This window comes from Octodon degus, unplaced genomic scaffold, assembly GCF_000260255.1.
Source record: "Octodon degus isolate 3935 unplaced genomic scaffold, OctDeg1.0 scaffold00072, whole genome shotgun sequence".
Taxonomy (NCBI): Eukaryota; Metazoa; Chordata; class Mammalia; order Rodentia; family Octodontidae; genus Octodon; species Octodon degus.
Window position 1 is genome coordinate 1,716,315 of NW_004524648.1, and position 27,787 is coordinate 1,744,101.

At 44.4% G+C, this 27,787-nt stretch overlaps 1 protein-coding gene across 1 annotated transcript in view; it reads left to right on the forward strand.

Moving 5' to 3' along the window:
* Positions 1-27,787, forward strand: part of Prpf8 (pre-mRNA processing factor 8) — a 34,732-nt gene that overhangs the window by 2,579 nt on the left and 4,366 nt on the right. Inside the window, exons 4-35 of the mRNA XM_004635345.3 lie at positions 704-868; positions 956-1,174; positions 1,259-1,471; positions 1,831-1,956; positions 2,053-2,158; positions 3,168-3,358; positions 3,485-3,604; positions 3,683-3,872; positions 3,992-4,111; positions 4,217-4,351; positions 5,547-5,676; positions 6,088-6,284; positions 6,410-6,616; positions 6,742-6,905; positions 7,053-7,179; positions 7,286-7,478; positions 7,777-7,964; positions 8,114-8,352; positions 8,548-8,694; positions 8,913-9,123; positions 9,320-9,436; positions 22,977-23,224; positions 23,338-23,517; positions 23,700-23,835; positions 23,959-24,128; positions 24,263-24,392; positions 24,514-24,660; positions 24,861-25,021; positions 25,281-25,472; positions 26,016-26,253; positions 26,370-26,498; positions 27,067-27,180. Of these exons, the coding sequence (XP_004635402.1) occupies positions 704-868; positions 956-1,174; positions 1,259-1,471; positions 1,831-1,956; positions 2,053-2,158; positions 3,168-3,358; positions 3,485-3,604; positions 3,683-3,872; positions 3,992-4,111; positions 4,217-4,351; positions 5,547-5,676; positions 6,088-6,284; positions 6,410-6,616; positions 6,742-6,905; positions 7,053-7,179; positions 7,286-7,478; positions 7,777-7,964; positions 8,114-8,352; positions 8,548-8,694; positions 8,913-9,123; positions 9,320-9,436; positions 22,977-23,224; positions 23,338-23,517; positions 23,700-23,835; positions 23,959-24,128; positions 24,263-24,392; positions 24,514-24,660; positions 24,861-25,021; positions 25,281-25,472; positions 26,016-26,253; positions 26,370-26,498; positions 27,067-27,180 (5,350 nt within the window). The remainder of the gene's footprint in view (positions 1-703; positions 869-955; positions 1,175-1,258; positions 1,472-1,830; positions 1,957-2,052; positions 2,159-3,167; positions 3,359-3,484; positions 3,605-3,682; positions 3,873-3,991; positions 4,112-4,216; positions 4,352-5,546; positions 5,677-6,087; positions 6,285-6,409; positions 6,617-6,741; positions 6,906-7,052; positions 7,180-7,285; positions 7,479-7,776; positions 7,965-8,113; positions 8,353-8,547; positions 8,695-8,912; positions 9,124-9,319; positions 9,437-22,976; positions 23,225-23,337; positions 23,518-23,699; positions 23,836-23,958; positions 24,129-24,262; positions 24,393-24,513; positions 24,661-24,860; positions 25,022-25,280; positions 25,473-26,015; positions 26,254-26,369; positions 26,499-27,066; positions 27,181-27,787) is intronic.

The window sequence follows — 27,787 nt, forward strand, 5'->3', positions numbered from 1 at the left end:
GGTTCAATCCCCAGCACCACATGCCAGCCAGCCCCGCCCCCTGGTGGGCTGAGCTGCCCCCCCCCACATAAATAAAATAAATTTAAAAAAAAAGATTTATTTATTTATTTGGTACACGGTCTCACTATGCAGCTCAAACTTAGATAGCATGCAGTATCAGAGATCAAATCTGGGTCCTTGCTCTTGCCAGGCAGATGCTTTATTTGGAGTGGGGGGGAATTGTATAGTACTGGGGTGTGAACTCAGAGAACACTGAACTGTGGCCCGAGCCATAATTATTTTGAGACAGGTTCTTACTAAATTGCCCAGACTGGCTTTAAGCCTATGATCCTCCTGTCTCAGTTTTCTGAGTAGCTGAGATTATAGATCTGTGCTGCCATACACATCTCAAAAATACTTAAATGTGATGAACATTTGGGAAGGCTTAGAGGGGAAAGCATGTAAAGCAGCCTGATCTTCAGAGGAACAATTGGTGAGAGGGACTCCTTTGCAGTATTGTAGGACTGTGAAGCTTAAGAGGCAGAGGGGCACATGGTGGAGGTGGAGATGGAGGCAGTACTCTTCATGGAGGACCCATGTACTATGGAATATAAGATATAATTTTCTGTGGAACGTGGTATTGTGGTATCTGAGTTCTCAGCATAGGATAAGTGGCAGATGACTTTGTCATTTCTGATAATCTTCTTTCTTCTTAATGTGACAGTGCCCTAAAGTACATGCCACATGCTGTCCTTAAGCTTCTGGAGAACATGCCTATGCCTTGGGAGCAGATTCGGGATGTGCCTGTTCTGTACCACATCACTGGAGCCATTTCCTTCGTCAACGAGATTCCCTGGGTCATTGAGCCAGTCTATATCTCCCAGTGGGGGTGAGAGGAGTGGGATGTGGTGATGGTGAGGGGGGTGGGGGGGTGGTTGAGAGTCAGTGGATAAAAACTTATACCACACTCTTCTAGGTCAATGTGGATTATGATGCGTCGAGAAAAAAGAGACAGGAGGCATTTCAAAAGGATGCGGTTCCCCCCTTTTGATGATGAGGAACCTCCCTTGGACTATGCTGACAACATCCTAGATGTTGAGCCACTAGAAGCCATTCAGCTGGAGCTGGACCCTGAGGAGGATGCCCCTGTGTTGGACTGGTTCTATGACCACCAGCCATTGAGAGACAGCAGGAAGTGAGTGGAGGGGTAAGGAGAGCAGTAGGTGGGGTGGTGTTGCTGCCTTCCAGCTTCATGGACAGACCTTCTTTTCTTTCCTAGGTACGTTAATGGCTCCACTTACCAGCGTTGGCAGTTCACATTGCCTATGATGTCCACTCTCTACCGCTTAGCTAATCAGCTTCTAACAGACTTGGTAGATGACAACTATTTCTATCTGTTTGACCTAAAGGCCTTCTTTACCTCCAAGGCACTCAACATGGCCATTCCTGGAGGCCCCAAATTTGAACCTCTTGTTCGAGACATCAACCTACAGTAAGTTGGTGAAAGTGATTTTAGTGACCTAGGGTCAAGTAAAGTTTTAATTTTGATCGTTAAGATCCAGGCATAAGGGCTGGCCGGACAGATAGCTCGGCAGACTAAAGTGCCTGCTTAGGTAAGTTCAGTGATCAGGGTTTGATCCCCAGTGTGCCATGCCAGCCCCACCCCCTGGGCACACTGAGATGGTGACTGAGACTAGGTGTGGTGGCCTAGGCCTGTAATCTCAGCCCTTGGGAGGCTGAAAACAGGACGATCCCTACAGTGAGATCTTGCAGACTCTGTACTAAAATACAAAACAAAAATCCAGGCATAACTTCCAAACAAGCCTACTGATTCTTAAATTTGTATTCTAGGGATGAAGACTGGAATGAATTCAATGATATTAACAAGATCATCATACGGCAGCCTATCCGCACTGAGTACAAGATTGCTTTTCCTTACTTATATAACAACCTTCCACACCATGTCCACCTTACCTGGTGAGAGAGTTGGAACACAGCATTTGGAAAGAAGGCTGGTATTTAGGTTGGGCCAAAGCCCAGCGGAACTTTGGTTGATTCTTCCTTTTACTTTAGGTACCACACTCCCAATGTTGTGTTCATCAAAACTGAGGATCCTGACTTGCCAGCTTTCTACTTTGATCCTTTGATTAACCCAATTTCCCATAGGCATTCAGTCAAGGTGAGAAAAATGGGTGCTTTTCTTTATTTTTCATGTGTGGTGCTGAGGCTCAAACTTGGCTTTGCATAAGCCAAGCAAGTTTCCATTTACATGGAAAGGGACACCTGACATAAACTCTTGCCAGAGGGACCCCCCCCTCCGCCTCTTAGGGGGTCTGTACTGTATTCTGTTGTGCTTTAAAAAAAAAATTAAAAAAAAAAAGCTTTATTTAGACCCAGTTAACATAGTATACAAATCACACATTTGCAATGTATGATTTTTCATGACTTTAGCTTATTCTCAGGAGTTGTACAACTATCACTATAGGCTTTTCCTTAGCACAGATAATTCTTTTTTTATTTTATTTTTGGCAGAACCGGGAATTGAACTCAGTCCCTTGCGCTTGCTAGGCAAGCGCTTATTCTACTGCGCTATCTCCCTGCCCTGCCTGTCTTGTCTATTTTTTTTTTTTTTTTTTTCCTTATCGGGTTCTCCTTTTTTGGTGCTAGGGATTGAACTCAGGACCTTGTACCTACCAGGCAAAGCACTTGTATGCTGAGCTATTTCCCCAGTCCCCACTTTACTGTGTTCTTAACATGAACATATTTCTTTTAATGCCTTCCTAAAACCCAGTTTTTTTAGTTCGGGCAGGAAGTGATTGCAGATTTACTTTCAATAGTGTGGGGACTTTGGGAGGCTTTGGGTAGTAAACCAGTTGTCATGTGAAGAGTGATGCTTTCCAGGGGCCAGGAAGATGGTTCAGTGGAATAAACATTTCCCTGGCAAGCTCAGGGGCCTACGTTCAATCCCCGGTTCTGCCAAATAAAGGGGAAAAAAAAAAGAGTGATGCTTTCCTGGTTGTTTCTGTTTTGTTCTTTATTTCCTTGGTCTCCTTTGCCCTGGCTGCCAGATCTTCTCTTGTGCAGCCCAGTTTGCTTGGCAGATGTAGCCACTGTGTTTGGCCCTGGAGTTTCCCTGCCATTTGAAATCAGATCACTAGGTGCTCAGTCCTTGGGGGTTCCTTTTGCAGAGCCAGGAACCATTGCCAGATGACGATGAAGAATTCGAGCTCCCAGAGTTTGTGGAGCCCTTCTTGAAGGACACACCCCTCTACACAGACAACACAGCCAATGGCATTGCCCTGCTTTGGGCCCCGCGGCCCTTCAATTTACGCTCTGGTCGTACCCGCCGGGCCCTGGACATACCCCTTGTCAAGAACTGGTAAGGCTTCTACTTAGAAGGAAAAAATAAATGTGTAGGAGGAAAGATTCCATCTAAGAGGCTGTGTAGCCTTTTGTATAGTGTCTGGAAAGAGAGATGAGAAAAGTGGTGGGCTTGTTTCCCCAGGTACCGGGAGCATTGTCCTGCTGGGCAGCCTGTGAAAGTGAGAGTCTCCTACCAGAAGCTGCTTAAGTACTATGTGCTGAATGCTCTGAAGCATCGGCCACCTAAGGCCCAAAAGAAGAGGTAAAGTGCTCAAGGGTCACACTGTAAGTTCTGTTTCATACGTAATTAGTAGACTCTCACTCTTTATTCCCACCATAGGTATTTGTTCCGATCTTTTAAAGCTACCAAATTCTTTCAATCCACAAAACTGGACTGGGTAGAAGTGGGACTGCAAGTTTGCCGTCAGGGCTACAACATGCTCAACCTTCTCATCCACCGTAAAAACCTCAACTACCTGCACCTGGACTACAACTTCAACCTCAAGCCTGTGAAGACCCTCACCACCAAGGTGCCTGCGTTGGACTTAGGGCTCTCCTGGGCTTAGGGGAGGATGACTAGTTTCATTGTGACCTGTGTCCATTTGGGACCATTGGTCATTACTGTTCTTTGTGTTCTTGACATCTTCAGGAAAGAAAGAAATCCCGTTTCGGGAATGCTTTCCATCTGTGCCGGGAAGTACTGCGTTTAACAAAGCTGGTTGTGGACAGTCATGTTCAGTATCGACTGGGCAATGTGGATGCCTTCCAGGTAAGACCAGGTATCTCCTACTCTGCCCAGGTGGGAAAGCTGGATGAAGCTTGTGCTGAGCATGGGGCTGGCTTGAGCTCATCTCATTGCACAATTGTGTTGCAGTTGGCAGATGGATTGCAGTACATATTTGCCCACGTGGGGCAGTTAACAGGCATGTATCGATACAAATACAAGCTGATGCGACAGATCCGCATGTGCAAGGACTTGAAGCATCTCATCTATTACCGCTTCAATACGGTGAGACCTGGTCCCCTTTGGCTTCCTTTCAGTTTTACATCTAGTTAGGACTCATCCAGGACTAGTTTGTAGAAGTTAGGAGTGTGTCATGTTTATTTTCACTTTGTGAATCTCAACACTTTCCCACCAACCTACCTCTGTTGCTTTTTTTTTTTTTTTTTTTTTTTTTTTTTTTTTTTTTTTTGGTACTGGGGATTGAACTCAGGACCTTGCATTTGCCAGGCAAGCACTTATTCTATTGAGCTATCTCCCCCACCCTTTTTTTTTTTTGTTTCCCTGTGCCTCCCCACCACCCCTTTGGCAGAACCAGGGATTGAACTCAGGCCCTTGTACTTACCAGGCAAGCACTTATTCTACTGAGCCATCTCCGCATCCCCTCTGACTCTGAGTTTAGAAGAGAGCATAGGCCAGAGTTTTAGTCTCTTTCCAAGTTTCTTTTTCTTTTTTTGGTGGAACCGGGGATTGAACTCCGGTTCTTAAGCTTGCCAGGGAAGAGCTTATTCCACTGAGCCATCTCCCTGGCATCTCACTTTCATTTTTATGGTGGCTTTTGTTTTTTGGTATATGTGCTACCAAAGCAAACACATGGTAGTTTTTGTTGGCTTTGGGTTTTGTGTGTGTGTGTACTGAGCCACAATCCCATCTTTTTTTTTTTTTTTTTTTTAGATAGAGTCTTGGTAAATTGCCCAAGCTGATCTTAAACTTCTGATCTTCTTGTCTCAGCCTCCAAGTGCTGGGACTACCACTGGGTGCCTCCAGGCCTGGCAATGCTCCCTGTTTTAAATGCTGGGTCCTAAATCGTTTTCTTTTACTTTCATTGTGTATTTCTTTTGCCATACTTGTGCCTGGCTTTTTTTTCTTTTTCTTTCTTTCTTTGTCTTTTTGAGACAGGGTCTCATTATGCAGCTCAGGTTGGCCTTGAGCTCACTTTGTAGTCCACGCTGGTCTTGAACTTGCAATGATCCTCCTGCCTCAGTCTCTTATGTGGTGGGATTATCGGCGTGTGCCACCATGCCTGGCCCAGTTTTCTTTTTTTCATACTGTTTTTTATTTTTATGGTGCTGAGGTCAAATCCAGTGCTTTACATGTGATAGAGTGCTTCCAGTGAGCTCTATCCTCAGCCTGCCTGCCCTGTTTTGTGTTTTGTCTGAATGAGTTGTTGACTTGTGTTCTTGATGTGTGCTTGCGATTGTAGGGCCCTGTGGGGAAAGGCCCTGGCTGTGGCTTCTGGGCTGCTGGCTGGCGTGTCTGGCTGTTCTTCATGCGTGGCATTACCCCTTTGCTAGAGCGGTGGCTGGGCAATCTCCTAGCCCGACAATTTGAAGGTAGGTAGTTTTCTTTGTCAAACATCTCCCATTATTGCTATTCTTTATCTGTTTCCTACTGTCATGTAAGAACCCCACGGTTCTCTTTCTTGGGCTTCTCTGAGGCTTGAGGTCAGCATTCATTTGCAGGAATGGAAGTTCTTAGAAGCATAGTTGTGAATAATTTTGTTGTACCACTAGAAATTGAATCCATGGCCTTTGCACCAGTCCCTCCAACTTTTTTGAGACAGGGTCTTGGTAATGTGTCGAGTCTGGGCTCCAGTTTGTAATTGTGTCCCAGTCTCCTAGACTGCCAAGATTATAGGCATGTACCTCTGTGCCTGGCTGGGAGTTTTGGTTTTGTATGTATTGCACATAAGGATATTTTGTTAATGTCCACTGATACCACCTAGACCATTACTTCACTTCTAGGCCGACACTCGAAAGGGGTAGCAAAGACAGTGACGAAGCAGCGAGTGGAGTCCCATTTTGACCTTGAGCTTCGAGCAGCTGTGATGCATGACATTCTGGACATGATGCCTGAGGGGATCAAACAGAACAAGGCCCGAACAATCCTGCAGCACCTCAGTGAAGCCTGGCGCTGCTGGAAGGCTAACATTCCCTGGAAGGTAGGCTTCTCTCCAGCTCCAAGGGAGCATGGCCACCTGTGGTCCTGAGGTTAGGATCTCCATTCCCACATGCCTTTGGGGACTATGACTTATGTCACTTTATCATTGTGCCTTTTTACTCTTAGGTCCCAGGACTGCCAACACCCATAGAGAATATGATCCTTCGATATGTGAAGGCCAAAGCTGACTGGTGGACCAACACTGCCCACTATAACCGAGAGCGGATCCGTCGAGGGGCCACTGTGGACAAGACTGTTTGCAAAAAGAACCTGGGCCGTCTTACTCGGCTCTACTTGAAGGCAGAACAGGAGCGGCAGCACAATTACCTGAAGGTTCGACAGAGAAGGCTGGGCTGGGTGTTGGGGGGTCTAGGTGGGAGGGTGGACTCCAGAGTTGGGAACCTGCTCTGCCCTGGCTTTTAGGTATGGTGGGAAGCTAATTTCAAATCACCTTGCAGGATGGGCCTTATATCACAGCAGAGGAAGCAGTGGCAGTGTATACCACCACTGTGCATTGGTTGGAAAGCCGTAGGTTCTCACCCATCCCGTTCCCTCCACTGTCCTACAAGCATGACACGAAGTTGCTTATCCTGGCTTTGGAGCGACTCAAGGAAGCTTACAGGTGAGGAGTGGGGTAGATGGATGGGTTCCTGCTGGGAACTGTAGCAGAATGTCATCAGTCAGTCCAAAGAAAAACTTAGCCCCAGTGCTTTCTGCATTTGGTATCCACTTGGTTTATTTTTATTCACCTTTCCTATTTCTTTGTCAGTGTGAAATCTCGGTTAAACCAGTCTCAGAGGGAGGAGCTAGGTCTGATTGAGCAAGCCTATGATAACCCTCACGAGGCATTGTCCCGCATCAAGCGTCACCTCCTCACACAGAGAGCCTTTAAAGAAGTGAGTGAGATGTTTCCCATGTTCTTTCATGCTATGCTATTTGTTCTTGCTGCCCACACTACCAGGTGATCTGTGGATTGGTGAGACTCAATTTCTTGTTCCATAGGTGGGCATTGAGTTCATGGATCTCTATAGCCACCTGGTGCCAGTGTATGATGTGGAACCACTGGAGAAGATAACTGATGCATACCTAGACCAGTACCTGTGGTATGAAGCAGACAAGCGCCGCCTTTTCCCTCCCTGGATCAAGCCTGCTGACACAGAACCACCTCCACTGCTTGTTTACAAGTGGTGCCAAGGTAAAACATCTGGAATCATTCCCTGAGGAAAAAGAGGAGTGAATTAATCTATACGTCTAAATTCTCATCTGTGCAGCATGATTGGTTCACTTGTTGTTGTTGTTGTTGTTGTTGTTGTTGTTGTTGTAACAAGAATAGTATTGATATTAAGCTAACAAAGCTGACAATTGTAATGATCTGAGTGAAAGAATGGAGTGGTAGTGGAATTGTGTTTTGGAGTGTGTTCATAGTTTCTGTGGGTACCAGTCCTGAAAGGGAATGTCTAACCTGCTGGGGACCTGTCATGCCTATTCTTTAGGCATCAATAACCTTCAGGATGTGTGGGAGACCAGTGAGGGCGAGTGCAATGTCATGCTGGAATCTCGTTTTGAGAAGATGTATGAAAAGATTGACTTAACCCTGCTGAATAGGCTGCTGCGACTCATTGTGGACCACAACATAGCTGACTATATGACTGCCAAGAACAATGTTGTCATCAACTATAAGGTGTGTTTGGAGGCATAGTAGCAAGGAGTTGTGAGGTGGAGGGGTGGTCCAGCTAGTTCAGTTAAGATTTGCTGAAGGGAGAACAAAAGAGGTTGAACTAGGAAAAGCCTGGAATGTGGCCGAAGGTTGCAGTTTTTTTGTTTTTCTAGGACATGAACCACACTAATTCATATGGGATCATCAGAGGCCTGCAGTTTGCCTCATTCATTGTGCAGTACTATGGCCTGGTGATGGATTTGCTGGTGTTGGGATTGCACCGGGCCAGTGAGATGGCTGGGCCTCCGCAGATGCCAAATGACTTCCTCAGTTTCCAGGACATAGCCACGGAGGCTGCCCACCCCATCCGACTCTTCTGTAGATACATTGACCGCATCCATATTTTCTTCAGGTGAGCAGCTCTTTGCAGCATGGTGTGGAGGCATATAGCCTGCTCTGAAAGTAGCAGTGATATCTTAGTTCTCATTGCAGGGTGGGGTGTTAAGTAGAAAGAAGTCTGGGAGTGGGGTGGGGTCACACCTGTAGAGTTGGGGACCTCAGGGTCTTGGTGTCATTGGGCCTCAACAGAGTACCTTGTGTACTGTAGATTCACAGCAGATGAGGCTCGGGACCTGATCCAACGCTACCTGACAGAGCATCCTGACCCCAACAATGAAAACATCGTTGGCTATAATAACAAGAAGTGTTGGCCCCGAGATGCCCGCATGCGCCTCATGAAGCATGATGTCAACTTGTGAGTCTTAAGTGGGGGCTGGAGCAGCTGCAAGGACGTTAGCCTAACAACCCATAGAGCAATTAGAGGGCACGGAGCTAGTTGTGTCCTTGGGATGAGTGTTGCCCTGTTAGGATATCACCTCAGGGTGAGCATCACCCTGTTAGGGTATCATCTGTGTGGCCTTTGAAGGAAGTTCTTGCAGGATATTAATGTGATCATATGTTCCCTCTGGGCAGGGGTCGGGCAGTTTTCTGGGACATCAAGAACCGTCTTCCACGATCCGTTACAACAGTTCAGTGGGAGAACAGCTTTGTGTCTGTGTATAGTAAGGACAACCCCAACTTGCTGTTTAACATGTGTGGCTTTGAATGTCGTATCCTGCCTAAATGCCGCACCAGCTACGAGGAGTTCACCCATAAGGATGGGGTCTGGAACCTACAGAATGAGGTACAGCCTGGGAAGAGGGCTGGGAGCAACACATTACTAACCTACCTCCAGGTTAAATCCGGGTGAAGAATATAAGCATTTATTTTCAGTTGCAGGCCATCGAGCCTTGGTAGTGGGTCGGGCTTATTGGTTGTCAGACTTGATCCTTGCCCATGTTGCCTTCCACAGATGAGTTAACCCTGCCTTTGTGGTTTAGGTTACTAAGGAGCGGACAGCTCAGTGTTTCCTGCGCGTGGACGATGAATCAATGCAGCGCTTCCACAACCGTGTGCGCCAAATTCTGATGGCCTCGGGCTCCACCACTTTCACCAAGGTATATAAAGCCCCTGGCCCAGTTTCACTTGTATCCTCTGTTCAGCTCACATCTCTTTCCACTATTCCGCTAGCTTGAACTCTTTTTCTTCCCAGCTTTGCTTAGTGCACCAGTCTCTGTACTTTATGGGGTAGCCAGGTAGATTGCTATTGTCTGAGAATTCCTTGTAGGCATTCGGCATTCAACATCTAAGCAATTGTGAAGATGCTAAATTAAATAAAAGTTGTTTTATGTATGTATGTATTTAGGACAAGGTCTACAGGGTCTGACTGCACAGATTGGATTTGTAATGATTCTCCTGTTCACAGCCTCCCAAGAGCTGAGATTACGAGTGTGCCCCACCACACCCCATCTCGGTGTGCCCTGGGGGTAGGGCCAGCACAGAGGCCAGGGATTGAACCCTGGCTGCTGTGCTCTACCTAGCAGGTGCTGTAGTCTGCTGAGCTATCTGGCCGGCCCACTAAACATTGTTTTATTTATTTTTTTTAAATTTAGTGTGTGTGTGTGTGTGTGTGTGTGTGTGTGTATGGCCAGCTCAACCCATGGGGGGGGGCTGGCTGGCATGTGGTGCTGGGGGATTGAACCGCGGTCCCTGTGCTTTTGCTTAGCTTGTTCTAAGTAGGTGCTTTAGACCACTGAGCCATCTCACCAGCCCCAATATTGTTTTAAAGACAGCATCATTTTTGCATTTCCCAGAGGCCTGTTAGTCAAGTTATATAACATGTTTCAAGTAGTAGTATAGAGTACCTATAAAAAGCCATTCTTACTAAGTGTCTTTATTTCTCTACGCTTTCTTTTGTCTTTTTTCTTTTTTTTTTTTTTTTTTTTTTTGGTGGTACCAGGGATCAAACTCAGAACCTTGCACTTGCTAGGCAAGCATTTATTCCACTGAGCTATCTCCCCAGTTTCTCTGTACTTTCTTACAAGGCCTTGTTGAAGGCACCTGAAGTTGATTGAGACTCTGAGGAATTAATTATGTATACTTAGATTTGGGGGTTTTTTTCTGGGTTTTTTTGTGGTACCAGGGATTAAACTTAGGACTTTGCCAGGCAGGCACTTATGCCACTGTATGTCTGACCTTGAGTACTTAAATTTTTACATGTTTTAGAAAAGTTACCTTAATCTGGTTTCACTTAGAATAACTTGTACCTATAACATTTCCTTTCGTTCTAAACTTTTTGTCTTGGGGCTGGTGAGATGGCTCAGTGGTCTAAAGCACCTACTTAGAACAAACTTAACTAAAGTAGAGGGACCGCGGTTCAATCCCCCAGCACCACATGGCAGCCAGCCCTGCCTCCTAGTGGGCTGAGCTGGCTACACACACATACACAAACACACAAATAAATAATAATTTAAAAAAATAAACTTTTTGTCTTTAAATATGCAACATAGGTGTAGTGCTTTATCTATTTTATTTACTTTTAGGGTTTTGTTTTGTTTTTTACATGTATTTGGTATAGGGTCTCACTGCATGGCTCAGACTTACAGTGATCCTCCTATTTTCAGTCTCCCAAGCACTGGGATTATAGGTGTGTGCCACCATGCCATGACTGGGTGACTGGCTCAGCGCGCTCAAGGACAGGGCTCGTGTGCCATGAGGATCGAACCCAGGTCCTTGTGCTTTCCTAGGCAGGTACTTAGACCACTGAGCTATCCCTGCAGCCCTACTTTTAGGTTTTAGAATTCTTTTGGAGGGACTGGGGAGATGGCTCAGTGGAATATGTGCTTCCCTGGCAAGTTTGGGTTCAATCCCCGGTTCCACAAAAAAAAAGAATTCTTTTGGAGACAGGATCCCGCTGTGCAGTTCAGGCTGGCCTTGAGCTCATTTTGTAGCCCAGGCTGGTCTTGAATTTGCAGTGACTTAGGACAAGGGTCTGACTACCCAGATCAGACTTACAGTAATTCTGTTTTCAGCCTCCCAAGAGCTGGGATTACAGGTGTGCCCCAGCATGGCCTGAGCCTCCCAGTGCTGGGATTACTGACATGCACCACCACACCAGGGCTTTATATATTTTAGGAAGGTTTTCTCTGGGGTTTTTTTGTGTTTGAGTTTCACTTTTATTAATGTATTTGGTATAGGGTCTCATTACAGAGCTTTGACTCTTAGTGATTTTCCTGTTTTCAGTCTCTCCGGCTCTCGGATTACAGGCATGTGCCTCCATGACCATTCTGGCCAGCTCAGTGTGCCTGGGGGTGGGGCTGTTGCAGACATGTGGTGCAGGGGATCAAACCCAATCCCTATGCTTGCCTATGCAGGCGCTTAGTCCACTGAGCTATCTCACTGGCTCTGGTGTTTGGTTTTTTGAGATAGAGTCTCATTATGTAGTTCAGGCTTGACTTGAGTTCATATCAGTCCTTCTGCCTTAGACTCCTGAGTGCTGGGAGTTTAGCCCCACACCACTATGCCCAGCTTCCACTCCACCCCCCCCCACTTTTTTTATTGTTGTTTTGTGAGATATGGTCTCGCTATGTAGTCCAGGTTGGCCTTGAATTCAGTGTACAGTTCATGCTGTTCCCAAACTCCTGGCAGTTCTCGTTCCTTAGCCTTCCAGATATTGGGACTATAAACATGTATCACCATGCCAGGCTCCAGGAAGCATTTTGTTAGCTTAATTTTTTTTATCTAAAACAGGTATGGTGGGCCGGGGAGATGGCTCAGTAGAATAAGCGCTTGCCTGGCAAGCACAAGTGCCTGAGTTCAATCCCCGGTTCTGCCAAGCAAACAAAGAGTATTTCAACAAAGAATACATTTAAAGGGCTGGTTAGATGGCTCAGTGGTCTAAAGCACCTACTTGGAACAAGCTTAGCAAAGCACAGGGGCCGCGGTTCAATCCCCCAGCACCACATGCCAGCCAGCCCTGCCCCCTGGTGGGCTGAGCTGGCCACACACACACACAAATAAATAAATAACATTTAAAAAAAAAAAAAAAAAAAACAGGTATGGTGGTACATGCTTATAATCTTTCCACTCTGGAAAGCTGAGGCAATAGGATATTAAGCTTAAGTCCTGCCTGGGGATTTAGTAAGATTTTGTCTTGAAGTTAAATGCCCTGGGGATACACTTTAGGTTGAAGGCACTGGATTCAATTCACAAATACTGTGGTGGGGAATTACCTAAAACTTCTCATGACACATTTTTTTGGACTATAGTGCAGAGAAAAAAATAAGTTAATTCATTAGCTTTTTCAGTACTTGGGGATCAAACTGAGGGCCTCACACATGCTAGGCAAGTGCCTTACCACTGAGCTGTACCTCCAGCTCACTTTGTTTTTTTAGAGTGGTCTTTCCTCCAGAAAAGGGGAAGCCAAGGTCTAGACAATAATTAGTAAAATTCATGTTAGTAGAACTCATGGTAGGTAGCTGTGTTCTAGGCATTGGACATGCACTAGATACTAAATGTAAGATTGAATTCTTAACCTATGAACTCACTATTTAGTTGGAGATATAGATACTTGATCAGAAAACTATAGTGAGACATGTTCATAAAGCCATATCAAATGGGAATCAGTGCAAATACTAGATTCAGTCTGCAAAGTCTACAGTCTAGAAATAAGGAGAGGGGAAGAGGGGAACAGGAATTGATTTTTTTTTTTGTGAAACTGGGGATTGAACTCAGGCCCTTGCACATGTCAGGGAAGCGCTTATTCCACTGAGCCATCTCCCCAGTCCTTTCTTTTTTTTTTTTTTTTTTTTTCTTTTTTAGACAGGGTCTCACAGTATAGTTCAGGCTGGGCTTGAACTAAGTAGCCCAAGCTAGTCTTAAATTTACAACATCTGGGGCCGGGGAGATAGCTCAGTAGAATAAGTGCTTGTGGCAAGCACAAGGGCCTGAGTACAATCCCTGGTTCCGCCAAAAAAAAAAGTTACACTCCCTTTCTCTCTTTTTCTGTTTTCTTTTTTGCGGAACCAGGGATTGAACTGAGGCCCTTGTGCTTGTCAGACAAGCACTTATTCTACTGAGCCATCTCTCCAGCCCTGTTTGTTTTCTTTTCAAGACAGTATATTACCCTGGCTGGTCTTAAACTCCTGAACTCAAAACATTCTTGTCCTCTTGACTACTAGAGTAGTTAGATCCATGAGTATGTGTCGCTCTGTCCAGTTTGTTTCTGGCTTTGGGGGCTGGAGGTTGAACCTAGGCCCTTCAACATACTGGGGAAGTGCTCTTTACCACTGAGCTGTATTCTCAGCCCTAAAACAGGTTGAAGGGGGCCAAGAAGTAAATTTAAGAGTTACAAAGTTGGAAGTTTGTGAGACTGTCCAGATGGAGTGGTGCAGCAGGTGTTTATATTCAATTCTGAGACACACCTATGTGTATATGTATATGTGTGTGTATGTGTGCAACTTGGTGAAGCTGAGTTGGAGATACAGATTTAGGAATTTGTTGGCATAAAGACTGAAAGCCTGAGTGAGCACAACCACCAGGAAGAATGTAGAGTGAGATGAATAGAGGGGCAAATGGGGGCCAGGGGAGCACCCAGAAGCACTGGGGTCCGGCCTGGTGGGAGAGCGCTGGGCAGAGGAGCAAGGCTGGCAAGAATGCATGTCCAGAACTGGAGGAGCTGCTTAACAGTGTCGATTGCCTAAGCGTTTTAGTTAGATAAGGACTGAAAAGTACCTACTGGACTTGGCAGTTAGGACGTCATTCGTGACCTTAGCTGTTTCAGAAATAGTGAGGATGGAAGCCAGATGGCAGTGGATGAGGCTTTATGGGAAATGAGAGGAGACAGCAAAGGCTGTTTGCTAGCGATGGAGTTAGAATGGTGGATGCCACCTAGAGGAAGCCGTAGGTCAAGGCGGGTGTTTTGAATGGGAGCCGCATGGATGTGTTTAAATTGAGGAGCCAGTAGCAGTTCAGATGACAGCCAGAAGTGTAATCGTTGATGGAGCAGAGTTGCAGCATAGGGATAAAGGGCAAGTAGAGGAAAACATTCTCTGCACCTCACAGGAAAGTGGTCGGCATAGATGAGATAGTTTAGTGCAAGGTAAAAACAGGATCTTACCGTTTTCAGCTTGGCTTGGGGTGTGCACAGTGTCCTTAAGGATAGTGATATGGTTGATGTGAATGTTCAAGAAACTGAGAGCAGCTGGGCATGGTGGTGCACGCCTGCAATCCCGGCATTTGGGGGGCTGAAGCAGGAGGGTTGCCATGACTTCCAGGCTTGCCTGAGCTACACAGTAAGTTCAAGGCCAGCCTGAACTACACAGTGAGCTATAGTCTCATGGAAAAAGAAAAAAAACCGAGTCATTGGCAGGTGTGTTGAGGGCTAGTAGGTTTCAAAAAACGAGAACAAAGGCTACGGGGATAGCTCAGTGACATAAGTGCCTGCCTGGCAGGCTCAAGATCCTAAGTTCAATCCCCGGTACTGCAAAAAAAAGAAAGAAAGAAATGAAAATGAAGGCAACTGTAAGAAGATATTGTTCTTCCCAGAAGCACTCAGCTACTTAGTGTGGGGTGAAGAAAGCAGATGGATTTTACTGATGGCTTAGGAATGGTTTTGTTAGCAGACTATTGGGGAGAGGTAAGGGGTTAGGTTCAGGGAAATCAGGGTGCTGGGCACTGGGGACCCTGAGTGGCTAATGGGTTAAGAAGGCAGCTGACAAGTGGCTAGGAGCACAGGATCAGCAGTCCCCTTGGGTTCAGATCACAGTCCTGAGTCGTACTTTGTTGTGACCCTGGGAAAGTCACACTCCCTGGGAATCTGTTCCTTCATTGAATAGAGATAATTATGTTAGCTAGCTTTTGTGAGAAATAAATGAAATAATGCATAGTCTGACAAAGTGGCACACGTCTGCAAGGCTGTGGCAGGAGGATTGCAAGTTTAGGGCCAGCACAAGCAGCTTAATGAGCTTCTGTATTTAAAAAAATCCATGTAGTAAGCTAGTTAAGTTGCTTAGTAAATGTTTGCTTTCATTAATTAGAAGGATCAGAGATGATGATGAGTGTAGAATATTGGAATATTGTCCCTAAGTGGCTTAAGATAAAGTGCTTATGTCATAAAGTAGCTTAGTCGCTCAGTGTTGATAATAGAAGGGAAATCTTCAGTAGGGCTGTAGGTGGCTGAACCTTATGGCTTTTACTCTTGCCATGCACAATTTTTGTTCCCTTTCAATGCCCTTGAAATCAAATCTGGCCTGATCACCTTGGTGGCTGCTACCTACTGCTCTTCAGGTATGTACAGTAGACAACTGAACTTGGAGGCCTGACCCTTCTTCCCTTCAGTCCTAGTAGTAGTAGCTGTGGAATAGAGCAAGAACATTTGAATGCCTGTTTTTTTCTTGTTCTTTTTTTTTCTTTTTTGACTTTTTTTTTTTTCCCTCCAACATTTTGAAGCTGCCCAGGTGGGGTTTCAAATTTGAATTCTCTTGGTTTTTGTTTGTTTGTTCGTTTTGTTTTGTTTTTACAGTAGTGGGGACTGAACTCAGGACCTTGTGCTTCCAGGCAAGCACTTGTTCTACTGAGCTATCTTTCCGGCCCTAAATTTGAATCCTCTTGGCTCAGCCTCCCAGGTGCTACTATGCCTGGCTTTAAACAGACTTTGACATAACCGGAAATAACAGAAGGAATTGAACCAGGGCTCTGAGCATGCTAGGCAAGCACTCTACAGCTGAACAATAGCTTTAATACTTTTTTTATTTTGAGATAAGATCTTCCTAAATTGCTTAGGCTGGCCTCAAATTTATAATCCTGCTGTTAGTCTCCTGAGCAGCTGGGATTATAGGCATCCACCACTGTGCCAGCCAGGGGGGTGTGGGTGTGGGTGTGTATGTTAGGATCTTGCTGTTTAGGCTAGCCACAATTTTATGCTGTCTGGGTTTTCAAGCCTTTTGCTGACAGTTCCCCAAATGCTGGGATTACAGGTACGTGGCCCCACAAGCAGCTGTGCTCTTTTCTTAACACAAATAGTTATTTTCTCTAGGGACACTTGTGGTTTGCGGAAGGGAAGATGGTGAATATTAAACTCAGGATCTTGCTTAGGCAAAGCATGAACTCTACCACTGAGATACACTCTCCCTAGATCCCTGGAGTGAGAAACTATTTAAGAGCCAATTAAAATATGAAATAAAAAGTTGGTTTGAGGACCGACCAGATAGCTCAGCAGACTAAAGCACCTGGCAGGAACTGGGATTCGATCCCATGTGCAGTGCCAGTCCTGCCCCTGGGCACGCTGAGATGGCGACTGAGACTGGGCATGGTGACACCTTTAATCCCAGTGCTTGGAAGGCTGAAAAACAGGGAAGATCAGTACAAGTCTGATCTATGTGATGAGACCCTGTTAAAAAAAAAAAAAAAAAAAAAAAAAGTTGTTTGGTGTTGGTTTTTCAAGACAGGGCCTCATGTAGCCCAGTTTTAGCCTCCCGCTGAAGACTCCTCCTGCTTTAGCTTCCGGAGTGCTAGGATTAACAGGTATATGCTACCTCTCTGCTCCAGATTGGTTATTTTCAGTGTGGAATATGATCTAGAGTAGATCTCAACTATAGTAGGAAATCTATAAGCTGTTATAGCTGCGTGTATATAATTTATGCTAAAGAGTAATTGTAGCCCAAGGGAAAGATACAAAGTTCTTTTTTTTAATTTGTGTGTGTGTGTGTGTGTGGCCAGCTCAGCCCACCAGGGGGCGGGGCTGGCTGGCATGTGGTGCTGGGGGATTGAACCGCGGTCCCTGTGCTTTGCTAAACTTGTTCCAAGTAGGTGCTTTAGATCACTGAGCCGTCTCACCAGCCCCACAAAGTTCTTATTAGGCAGTCTTCATACTGTACATTTTTCCATCTGACCATAATTTTTGGACATTTAGGTCTTTATATTGGCAAAAAGTGGAAATCTTTGGATATTTAGAGAAGTAAGTTTACAGATTGCTTAAAGAGTGTATTGCATTATTCACTTTAGCAACAGATTGGAGGGCAGGGTAAAGAAGTTAAAGGTGTAGTATATAGGTCTGAATTCATAGAAAACCTCTAAAGCTGCTGTTGGACAATAAGGAAGCACAAATACTTTGTTTAGATTGTGCTTTATTTTTGGTGTATGAATTTATAACAAGTACGCAGTTTCTGGCTTTTTATTTCTGTTACTTTCCCCCTCTTGCAGTACTGGGGATTGAACTAATGGTCTGACCCGGGCCTGGTGCTAACACTGAGCTGCACTGCCTTCCTTGCTTTATAGACACTTTTTTCCCCAGTATGGGGATGGAACTTATAAATGCTCCAACACTGAACTATATTACCAGCCCTTTTTATTTATTTTATTTACTTACTTTGGTACCGGGGATTAAACTTGGGACCTTATACTTGCAGGCAGGTGTGTATGCTGCTAAGCTGTATCCCTGGCCCTTTATTTTTTATTTTGAAACGGTCTTGCCAAGTTATCCAGGCAGGACTTGAGGTTGTGATTTTCTTGCCTCATCGTCCATCAGTGCCGGGATTATAGTTGCTTGCCACTATATCTGGCTAGGAAATACAGGTTGATTGGTTTGTTTGGAGACAAGGTCTCTCTGTACTTCAGGCTGGCTTTGAACTGACTATGTAGCCCAAATGGGCTTCAGTCTCATGGTGATCCTCCTGTATCAGTCTCCCAAGTGCGTGTGCCACATACCTGGTGAAAATTATATAGTCTCTTCAGACAGGGTCTCACTATGCAGTTTAGGCTGGCCTTGAGCTCAGCATTTCTCCTGCCTCAGCCTCCCGAGTGCTGGGATTACAAGCTTGTGCCTCCATGCCCAGTGAAAATGCAATTTTTAATGTTAGAAATCCCGTACAAGAAGCCTCAAGCTGGGCATAGTGGTGCACGCCCATCATCCCAGCACTTGGGAAGCTGAGGCAGGAGAATTGTTGCAAGTACATTCTTGACCAGCCTGGGGTACAAAGTGAGATCAAGGCCAGCCTGAATTGCATAGCCAGACCCTGTCTCAGCCAAAAAAAGAAAAAAAATTCATTTATTAGTGCCCTTACAAAACATTAAAAACAAGCATGGGACGGATAAAACACCTATTTGCTTTTGTTTTGTCTGATTAGCTTGTTGCTAATTATGTTCTAAATGGTAGAAGCTCTTTGGTATTTTCATCTTACTTTTTTGTAGTTTTGTTTTTTGGTTAAGGGAAGTAAAGTGGATGCATTATTAAATGCCAGTGTTTCTCCAGTGTGAGAAACCAAAAATGTAAATAAGGACTAAAATGTTTTTTGAGAGACAGGCTTTCACTATGTAGTTTAGGCTGGCCTTAAACTTGCAGCAGCAATTGTTCTGTCTCAGCCTCCCAAATGCTGGGGTTGCAGATTAAGTTTCACGTAGGGATACAGGTATTTTATATTGTTTTATTTTAAATTTATTTATTTATTTATTTTGTGTGTGTGGCCAGCTCAGCCCACCAGGGGGCGGGGCTGGCTGGCATGTGGTGCTGGGGATTGAACCGTGGTCCCTGTGCTTTTGTTTAGCTTAACTTGTTCTAAGTAGGTGCTTTAGACCACTGAGCCATCTCACCAGCCCCCAGGTATTTTATATTGTTAAAATTTGTTTTTTGCTGAGCATGGAACTGTATTTGTAATGCTAGCACTTGAGAGGCTGGGAAGATCTCTGAGAGTTTGAACATAGTATATTCAAATCCAGATTAAATGACAAAGCAAGACCTTATCTCAAAAAAAAAGTAAAAATAAATATTGGACTTCTCAAGAATTCATACTCTCTTGGGAAATAAAGCACCAACAATAGAATTGGAGTGTTTTGGGATTCAAGTCATACAGCTGTCAGGGTGTTTGTTTGGTTGGTTTTGGTTTTTTTGAGACAGGTTCTTGATATGCAGCAGTACAGTTAAAGACTCATAATGATTCTCCTGTCTCAGCCTCCCCAGTGCTAGGATTGCAGGTGTGCGCCACCATGTTCGGTTTTGGTGGCTGGCTGGGCGAGGCTGCAAGCACAGCATGCCGTACTGGGGGTTGAACCCGGGTCCTCATACTTGCCAGGCAGGCAAGTGCTTAGACCAACAGCTATCTCCCTGGCTGGCCTCCCTATAGATTATTTAAAAATATGCTATTTGATTTTCATATATTTGAGGATTTTTGTTACTGGTTTTTAGTTTAATTCCATTATTATCAGGGAACATACTTGGTATGATCTTTATTTGTTTAAAACATATTGGCACTTGTTTTATGGCTTTGTACCATGATACTAAATTTTGGGACGTGCCCTGTGGTAAGCACACTCAACTGTCTCTGTGATAACATCATGAGTTGTATGAATTCATTTTTTTTCTAAACTAATACCTTAGTATTCAGGTTTCACTTGCAGTATTGATACTTTGGTTGACTAAGTGGGTTGCTATTTGGGTACTCCATTTCTAAAAGGTTCACTGTGGGGGCCAGGGAGATAGCTCAGTAGAATAAGCACTTGCCTGGCAAGCACAAGGGCCTGAGTTCAATCCCTGGTACTGCAAATAAATAAATAAATAAGTAAAAAAATAAATGGTTCACTGACTGAGTGTATATCACCTATCTTGGTGACTGTCCCTTGTATACTTGCAAAGAATCTGGGGCTGGAAATGTAGCTCAGTGATAAAAGGCTTGTCTTTGTGCTTGTCTGTGTTCAATCATAGCACTACAATAAAGGAAAGAAAATACCCATATGCTATTATTGTTGGGTGATTCTTATATTTTATTTACGCCCGATAAGTTGATTGGTGACATTGTTCAAGTCTTTTATATCCTTAATAATTTTGTATTGGTTTACTTTTATTATTTATTTATATTATGTATTTGGTACAGGGTGTCACTACACAGCTCGGACTCGTAGTAATCCTGTTTTTAGCCTCCCCAGCGCTGGGATTACAGGCGTGTGCCACCACACTGGGTCTCCAGGGTGGGTCAGTGGGTTTGTTTATTTATTTTTTATTTTTTTAAATTTTTTAAAAAACTTAAATTTTATTTTATTTTTTTTCAAAGTTTTATTGATAAACAGATAGCAATGAGACAGTTTCAAATCAAATCGGAAGTACAGTTTCAACAAATAATACACTGCATATATTCTTTTTAGTGGTTAATTGCTGTACAAAAAAACTTAAATTTTAAAATTTTTTAAATTTTATTTATTTGTGCGGAACCAGGGATTGAACTCAGGCCCTTTCGCTTGCCAGGGAAGCGCTTATTCCACTAAGCCATCTCCCTGGCCTGGTGGGTTTATTTTTACCAGTTACTAAGAGAGGAATATTGGAAATCTTTAAGTACAGTTGTGGATTTATTTTCTTTTCCAGGTCCAGCCATTATCTGTGTTCTTCTGGGTCTGTTTCTGTCACTTTTTTTTTTGTTTATTGATATTTTATTACTACTTTATATGCATGTAATTTTTTTTGTTGGCTTTTCAGAATTGTGATTTTTTTTTTTTTTTTTTTTGTACTGGGAATAAAACTCAGGACGTTGCACTTGCCAGGCAGGCATTGAAAGCTGCTAAGCTATATCCCCAGCCTGAGTATTGTGAATTTTAATATGATTGATTGATCCATCCATTTTGTTGTATTCCCTTAAAGATTTATTTATTTATTTATTTATTTTTATTATTATTATTATTTTTTTGCAGAGCCGGGGATTGAACTCAGGCACTTGTGCTTGCCAGGGAAGCGCTTATTCCACTGAGCCATCTCCCCAACCCCCCCTTAAAGATTGTTGCATTGTATATTAGTTTGATCCTGTTGAGGCTTTCTTGTGGCAAATCCAGTGCATCTTTGTCCTATAGCCAGTTTGTGACCTTTCTGGGTCTTCTACTCAGGGCTTATACCCCAACGTCTTGTCTCTGACAAGTGGGAACACAAACCCTTGCTAGCCTTGTATGTACTAGGGAACTTGTTCAGCCTGCTGTTCTCCAGTAGTTCTTTCTCTGGCTTTGAGTTTTCCTGCATACAGATGGAGGAAAGCCACAATCTTGCACCCCATAGGGATCTCCAGTGTCTCTCTTTGTGCATGTTCCTTCTCTCCAGTACTTCTGTCCCAGAAATTCTAGCTGACTCAAACCCTAGTTGATGTCTTCCATCAGTGAGATTGTTGGACTCATTTTATCATCTCATGTATGTGCTGCAGCTTGGAAGTACATTGAGCAATTAAAAGACTCAGTTTTCCCCCCTTTCTCAAGGGTGCTTGACTGTATTGCCTTTCATCTTAAAACCTTGTTTTAAATACCCATTTAGTTTTCTAGGTGTTTGTAGTAGGGAGGCAGTTTCTAGTTTTTACTTCCCCCATCAGCTTTTTATTGTTTTAAGGTTTTTTTGAGACTGGGTCTCACTTTATAGTGTAGGCTGGCCTTGGACTCACTGTGTAGCCCAGGCTGGTCTTGAACTTGAAATGGTCCTCCTGTCTGAGCCTCCTCAGTGCTGGGATTACAGGCATGCACCACCATGCCAGTTTTGGGAGGACATGACATGTGGTACTGGGGATTGAATTCAGAACCTTGTAGGCACACTTAAACCACCTAGCTCTTCCCGAGCCCCACCGAGACATCATTTTTTTTTTCATCCCTGGGAATTTGGCTTTATTCTAATAATGTTTATACTAATTCAATTTTATTTTTTAGCTTTTTTTGTTGGGTTTTTGTTTGTTTTTGTGGAACCAGGGATTGAACTCAGGCCCTTGTGCTTGCCAGGGAAGTGCTTACTCTACTGAGCCATCTCCCCGGCCCCTTTGATCTTTTGAGACAGGGTCTCACTATGCAATTCAGGCTGGCCTTGAACTTGGAACTATCCTGCTTCAGCCTCCTAGGTGCTGGGATTACAGGCATATACTACTACGCCCAGTTCAGTTTCATATTTTCATCACATTCCCATTAACAGTTTGTTTGCCATCCCTCACCTTCTAGTCCATGCCACTTATTGCCTGTTTTCTATGGATTTGCATATTCGAGGCACAGCCTTTTTTTTCTTTTTATCTTTTAGTAAAATGTGTACATACTATAGCATGTGTTAGTGTTTCAATCCTTTTTATGGGTTACCACATTAGTTTACCCTTTTTATAATTTATGTAAATTTGGCTTTCCCCTGTTTTTTGTCTCTTATGAATGACACTATAGGGACTGGGGAGATAGCTCAGAATAAGCACTTGCCTGGCAAACACAAGGGCCTGAGTTCAATCCCCAGTTCCACCAAAAAGAAAAAAAAAGAAAAAGAATGACACTATTATGAAAACTTGTAGGTTTTTGTGTGGCTATATTGTTTCAAATTCTTCTGGATATATGCCTGGGAGTGGAATTGCTGGCTTGCATGCTAACTAGCCTTTTGAGGGACTGCCAGTTTTCCAAAACAGTTATACCCTCTTATAGACTCAACAACAGTTGAGCATTGGGGTTCCATGTTCTCTATATACTTGCTAGTGTTTGTCATATGTCTCTTGATTACATCTGTCCTAGTGGTATGGAATGTTACCTCATTGTGGCTTTGATTTATATTTTCCAGTTGGCTAGTAATGTTGAGCTCAACTCTTATGTACGAGGGATATAACTAAGGGAATCTACTGTCCACAGTGCCCACCCTCCACCCCCATGGCTCATCTGGAATTTACTGTTTCCCACTAATTTTAGATTGTGAACAAATGGAATACAGCTCTAATTGGTCTTATGACATACTTTCGGGAGGCTGTGGTGAATACCCAGGAACTCTTGGACTTGCTCGTAAAGTGTGAGAACAAGATCCAGACACGTATCAAGATTGGACTCAACTCCAAGATGCCAAGTCGTTTCCCCCCTGTTGTGTTCTACACCCCAAAGGAGTTGGGTGGCCTCGGCATGCTGTCAATGGGCCACGTGCTCATCCCCCAGTCTGACCTCAGGTAGGGTGGGTTGAAAGTATTTAGTGCTAGACTTCTTTATTTAGACCCTGAAGGGTAGGAGTGTGTCTTTACTTTTAGACTTTATAATTTCTAATTTTGGTTGCCCAAAACAGGTGGTCTAAGCAGACTGATGTTGGTATCACACACTTTCGCTCCGGAATGAGTCATGAAGAAGACCAACTGATTCCCAACTTGTACCGCTACATTCAGCCATGGGAGAGTGAGTTCATTGATTCTCAGCGGGTCTGGGCTGAGTATGCACTCAAGAGACAAGAGGCCATTGCTCAGAACAGGTGGGCATCCTGAGGGTATGCCATTCCTCAGGTGGAGTGGAGGTGAACTTTGAGTCTTGTGTGGAAGTTGTGGGCAGAACATGCCATGCTCTTAGATGGGTAAGAAAGTACCCATGTTCATTAAGGAATACTGAACTCTGTGTGAATAAGTATTTAGACTTTAATCTTATTTTCTTGGTCAGACGGCTGACTTTAGAAGATCTAGAAGACTCATGGGATCGAGGCATTCCTCGAATCAATACCCTCTTCCAGAAGGACCGACACACGTTGGCTTACGATAAGGGCTGGCGTGTCCGAACTGACTTTAAGCAGTACCAGGTATGCGGAAACATGGAAGGGATTATAGAAGAGTTTTCCTTGAATCAGGAGAATTGATGGCTATCCCAGAAACTTCACACAGAAGGTACCCAGAATTTTGACCATAGCTGCCTTACAAACTAGGTTTTAAAGCAGAACCCTTTCTGGTGGACACACCAGCGGCATGATGGGAAGCTCTGGAATCTAAACAACTACCGTACGGATATGATCCAGGCGCTTGGTGGTGTGGAAGGCATTCTGGAACACACACTCTTCAAGGGCACTTACTTCCCTACCTGGGAGGGTCTTTTCTGGTAAGGACTCTCTTCTTTTATGGGACTGTCACAGCCCTCTGAGTTCATTCCTTCTGTCTTTTGTGGCCTAGTATAGTGTTTCCCAGATAGCCACCTGCCTGGAAGTTACCTCAATTGATTCTTCTGCTTTCCAGGGAGAAGGCCAGTGGCTTTGAAGAATCTATGAAGTGGAAAAAGCTAACTAATGCTCAGAGATCAGGATTGAATCAGATTCCCAATCGTAGATTCACTCTCTGGTGGTCCCCAACAATCAATCGAGCAAATGTGAGTGTGATTGTTAGATAAAGGAGATGGAAACTAAAAAGCAGTGTTTCTACAGTCTTAGTTCTGTCCTGAGAACCAGAGGCTCTTGGTCTGTGATGTCACATTCTCTCTTTCCTGGCAGGTATATGTGGGCTTTCAGGTACAACTGGACCTGACAGGTATCTTCATGCATGGCAAGATCCCCACACTGAAGATCTCTCTGATCCAGATCTTCCGTGCTCACTTGTGGCAGAAGATCCATGAGAGCATCGTCATGGACTTGTGTCAGGTGGGCTAGAATTGAGGGGTGAGAAGGACACAGAAAGGGTCAGGTTAGCTTGCTTGTTTTTCTGTGGAACATCCAACCCCCCCCCCCCCCCGCCAAGCTCTGAGGATAAGATTCTGTCTTATTACTTTACCTTAAATTCTACAAATTCATGGTAAGTAAACTTTCATAACAGATTATAACTTTTTTTCTTTGTCTTTCAGGTGTTTGACCAGGAATTAGATGCACTGGAAATTGAGACAGTACAAAAGGAGACAATCCATCCTAGAAAGTCCTATAAGATGAACTCTTCCTGTGCAGATATACTGCTCTTTGCCTCCTATAAGTGGAATGTTTCCCGACCCTCATTACTAGCAGATTCCAAGTAAGGGTTTTATGACCTAGCTTTAGGGAGCTAAGAACCTTAATGTTACTGTTCTTACAACATTACTACTTTAAAGATTGCCCTTGTGTGCCTTCCTTTCAAACTTGGAGCACATGAGCACACCTTAAGTTAGATTCCTACTTTGGAGTCTTGCTGTTCTGAAACAGGCAGAAGAATTGATTGGGGGTTTAGTTACAGTGGTTCTCAGGACATGGAGTTCTACCTGTGACTTCATGATGTGACTTTTCTGCACCTTTAGGGATGTGATGGACAGTACCACAACTCAAAAGTATTGGATTGATATCCAGTTACGCTGGGGAGACTATGATTCCCATGACATTGAGCGCTATGCCCGGGCCAAATTCCTGGACTATACCACAGACAACATGAGTATCTACCCTTCACCCACAGGTGTGCTCATCGCCATTGACCTGGCTTATAACCTGCACAGGTAAGTTAGGGCTTGAAGCATGTATTGTCCTTTAGCTTCATACTTTGAGGTAGATAGTATTTTAGTTTGCTCAAGTGAGATGAGATTTAGTATTTTCTTTCTTTCTCTCTCTTTTTTTAAATGTATTTGGTACAGGGGCTCAGGTACAGGTTTCAGGTTTCAGGTTTTCAGGTATGAGTCTGAAGCTCAGACTCATAGTGATCCTATTTTCAGCCTCCCCAGTGTTGGGATTACAGGCATGCGCCACCACCCCTGGACTCTGTCACTGGCTCAGCATGCCAGGGGGCAGGGCCAGTGTAGCATGCAAGACTAGGGATCAAACCTCATGCTTGCCTAAGCAAGCACTTAGTCCACTGAGCTATCTCCCCAGCCTTCCAGTCTTTTCCTTTCTGAGTCACTGACTCTTCTCCCAGGTCTATTTAGATGAGCATATTATTGTTGTGCACATGTGCAGTAGTCTTTATTCCTTTGTAAAGTTACATTTTACCTTATTCATGGGGCTGACAGACTGGACATAACTTCTTGCTTGCTCCATCTTCACAGTGCCTATGGAAACTGGTTCCCAGGCAGCAAGCCTCTCATACAACAGGCCATGGCCAAGATCATGAAAGCAAACCCTGCTTTGTATGTGTTGCGTGAACGAATCCGCAAAGGGCTTCAGCTCTATTCATCTGAGCCCACAGAGCCTTATCTGTCCTCTCAGAACTATGGTGAGCTCTTCTCCAATCAGATTATCTGGTTTGTGGATGACACCAATGTCTACAGAGTGACTATCCACAAGGTGAGTATTATAAGCAATACAAAGGTGTGCTACTCCATCTGCCTATGGGAGCTTAAGAGGACATGTGTATACACGTTTGCTGTGAAGCCATGCTGACCGAAGTACTCATTCTTTAGACTTTTGAAGGGAACTTGACAACCAAGCCTATCAATGGGGCCATCTTTATCTTCAACCCACGAACAGGGCAGCTCTTCCTCAAGATAATCCACACATCTGTGTGGGCTGGACAGAAGCGGTTGGGGCAGGTAAGCAGATTAAAGGGTAGAAGTGCCGTAGAACCTTGTTGTCTCTTAGTCAACTTTCTTTCTTTTCTTTTTTAAAATATTTATTTATTTATTTATTTATTTTGTGTGTGTGTGTGTGGCCAGGGGGCGGGGCTGGCTGGCATGTGGTGCTGGGGATTGAACCGCAGTCCCTGTGTTTTGCTTAGTTTAGCTTGTTCTAAGTAGGTGTTTTAGACCACTGAGCCATCTCACCAGCCCTCAACTTTCTCGAGAGAGTGAATAGTCTTTTTTTTTTTGGTGGAACCGGGGATTGAACTCAGGCCTTTGCGCTTGCCAGGGAAGCGCTTATTCCACTGAGCCATCTCCCCGGCCCCTAAGAGTTTTTTTGTTTTGTTTTTTTTTTCCTCCGAATGCCCTCAGGCGTGGTTTGGCTGGCTGGAGTGTTGTGGGAATCGAACTACAGCAACCTGAGGCTGACAGCTTTGTGGAAGCAGCCACTTAAAGAACTGAGCTATGGCCAGGCCCCCGAATAGTCTTTGGCTAATCTGGGAAGGTAGAGACTTAATTTTTTTCTTCTCTTGACTTTTAGTTGGCCAAATGGAAGACAGCTGAAGAAGTAGCTGCCCTTATTAGATCTCTGCCTGTGGAGGAGCAGCCCAAACAGATCATTGTCACCAGAAAGGGCATGCTGGATCCATTGGAGGTAAGAGGGTGGGTGAGGTAGAAGGAAAGAAGGCCAAGACTCCACATTGACTTTTTTTTTGTCTTTTCAGGATGGTCCCATGCAGTATAGGCTGGCTTTGAGCTCACTTTGTAGCCCAGGCTAGTCTCAAACTTGCAATGATCCTCCTGCCTCAGCCTATTGAGTGCTTTTTTTTTGGCGGAACTGGGGATTGAACTCAGGCCCTTGCGCTTGCCAGGGAAGCGCTTATTCCACTGAGCCATCTCCCTGGCCCCCCCTATTGAATGCTGCAATTACAGGCATGTGCCACCATGCCTGGCTCCAGGTTGATTTTTTTAAGAAATTTTTTTATAGTGCTAGGGATCAAACCCAAGGCTTTGTACATGCGAGGCAAGTGGTCTTCCACTGAGCCAAATCCTAGCCACAGACTTTTTTCTTTCTTTCTTTCTTTCTTTTTTTTTTTTTTAATGTGTTTTGTATAGGATCTTGCTGTGCAGCTCAAACTTGTAGTGATGCTCCTGTTTTCAGCCTCTCCAGAGCTGGGATTATAGGCATGTGCCACCACATCCAGTCAACAGCATGTGGTGCCAGGAGCAAACCCTTGTCCTTGCACTTGTCTAAGCAGGCG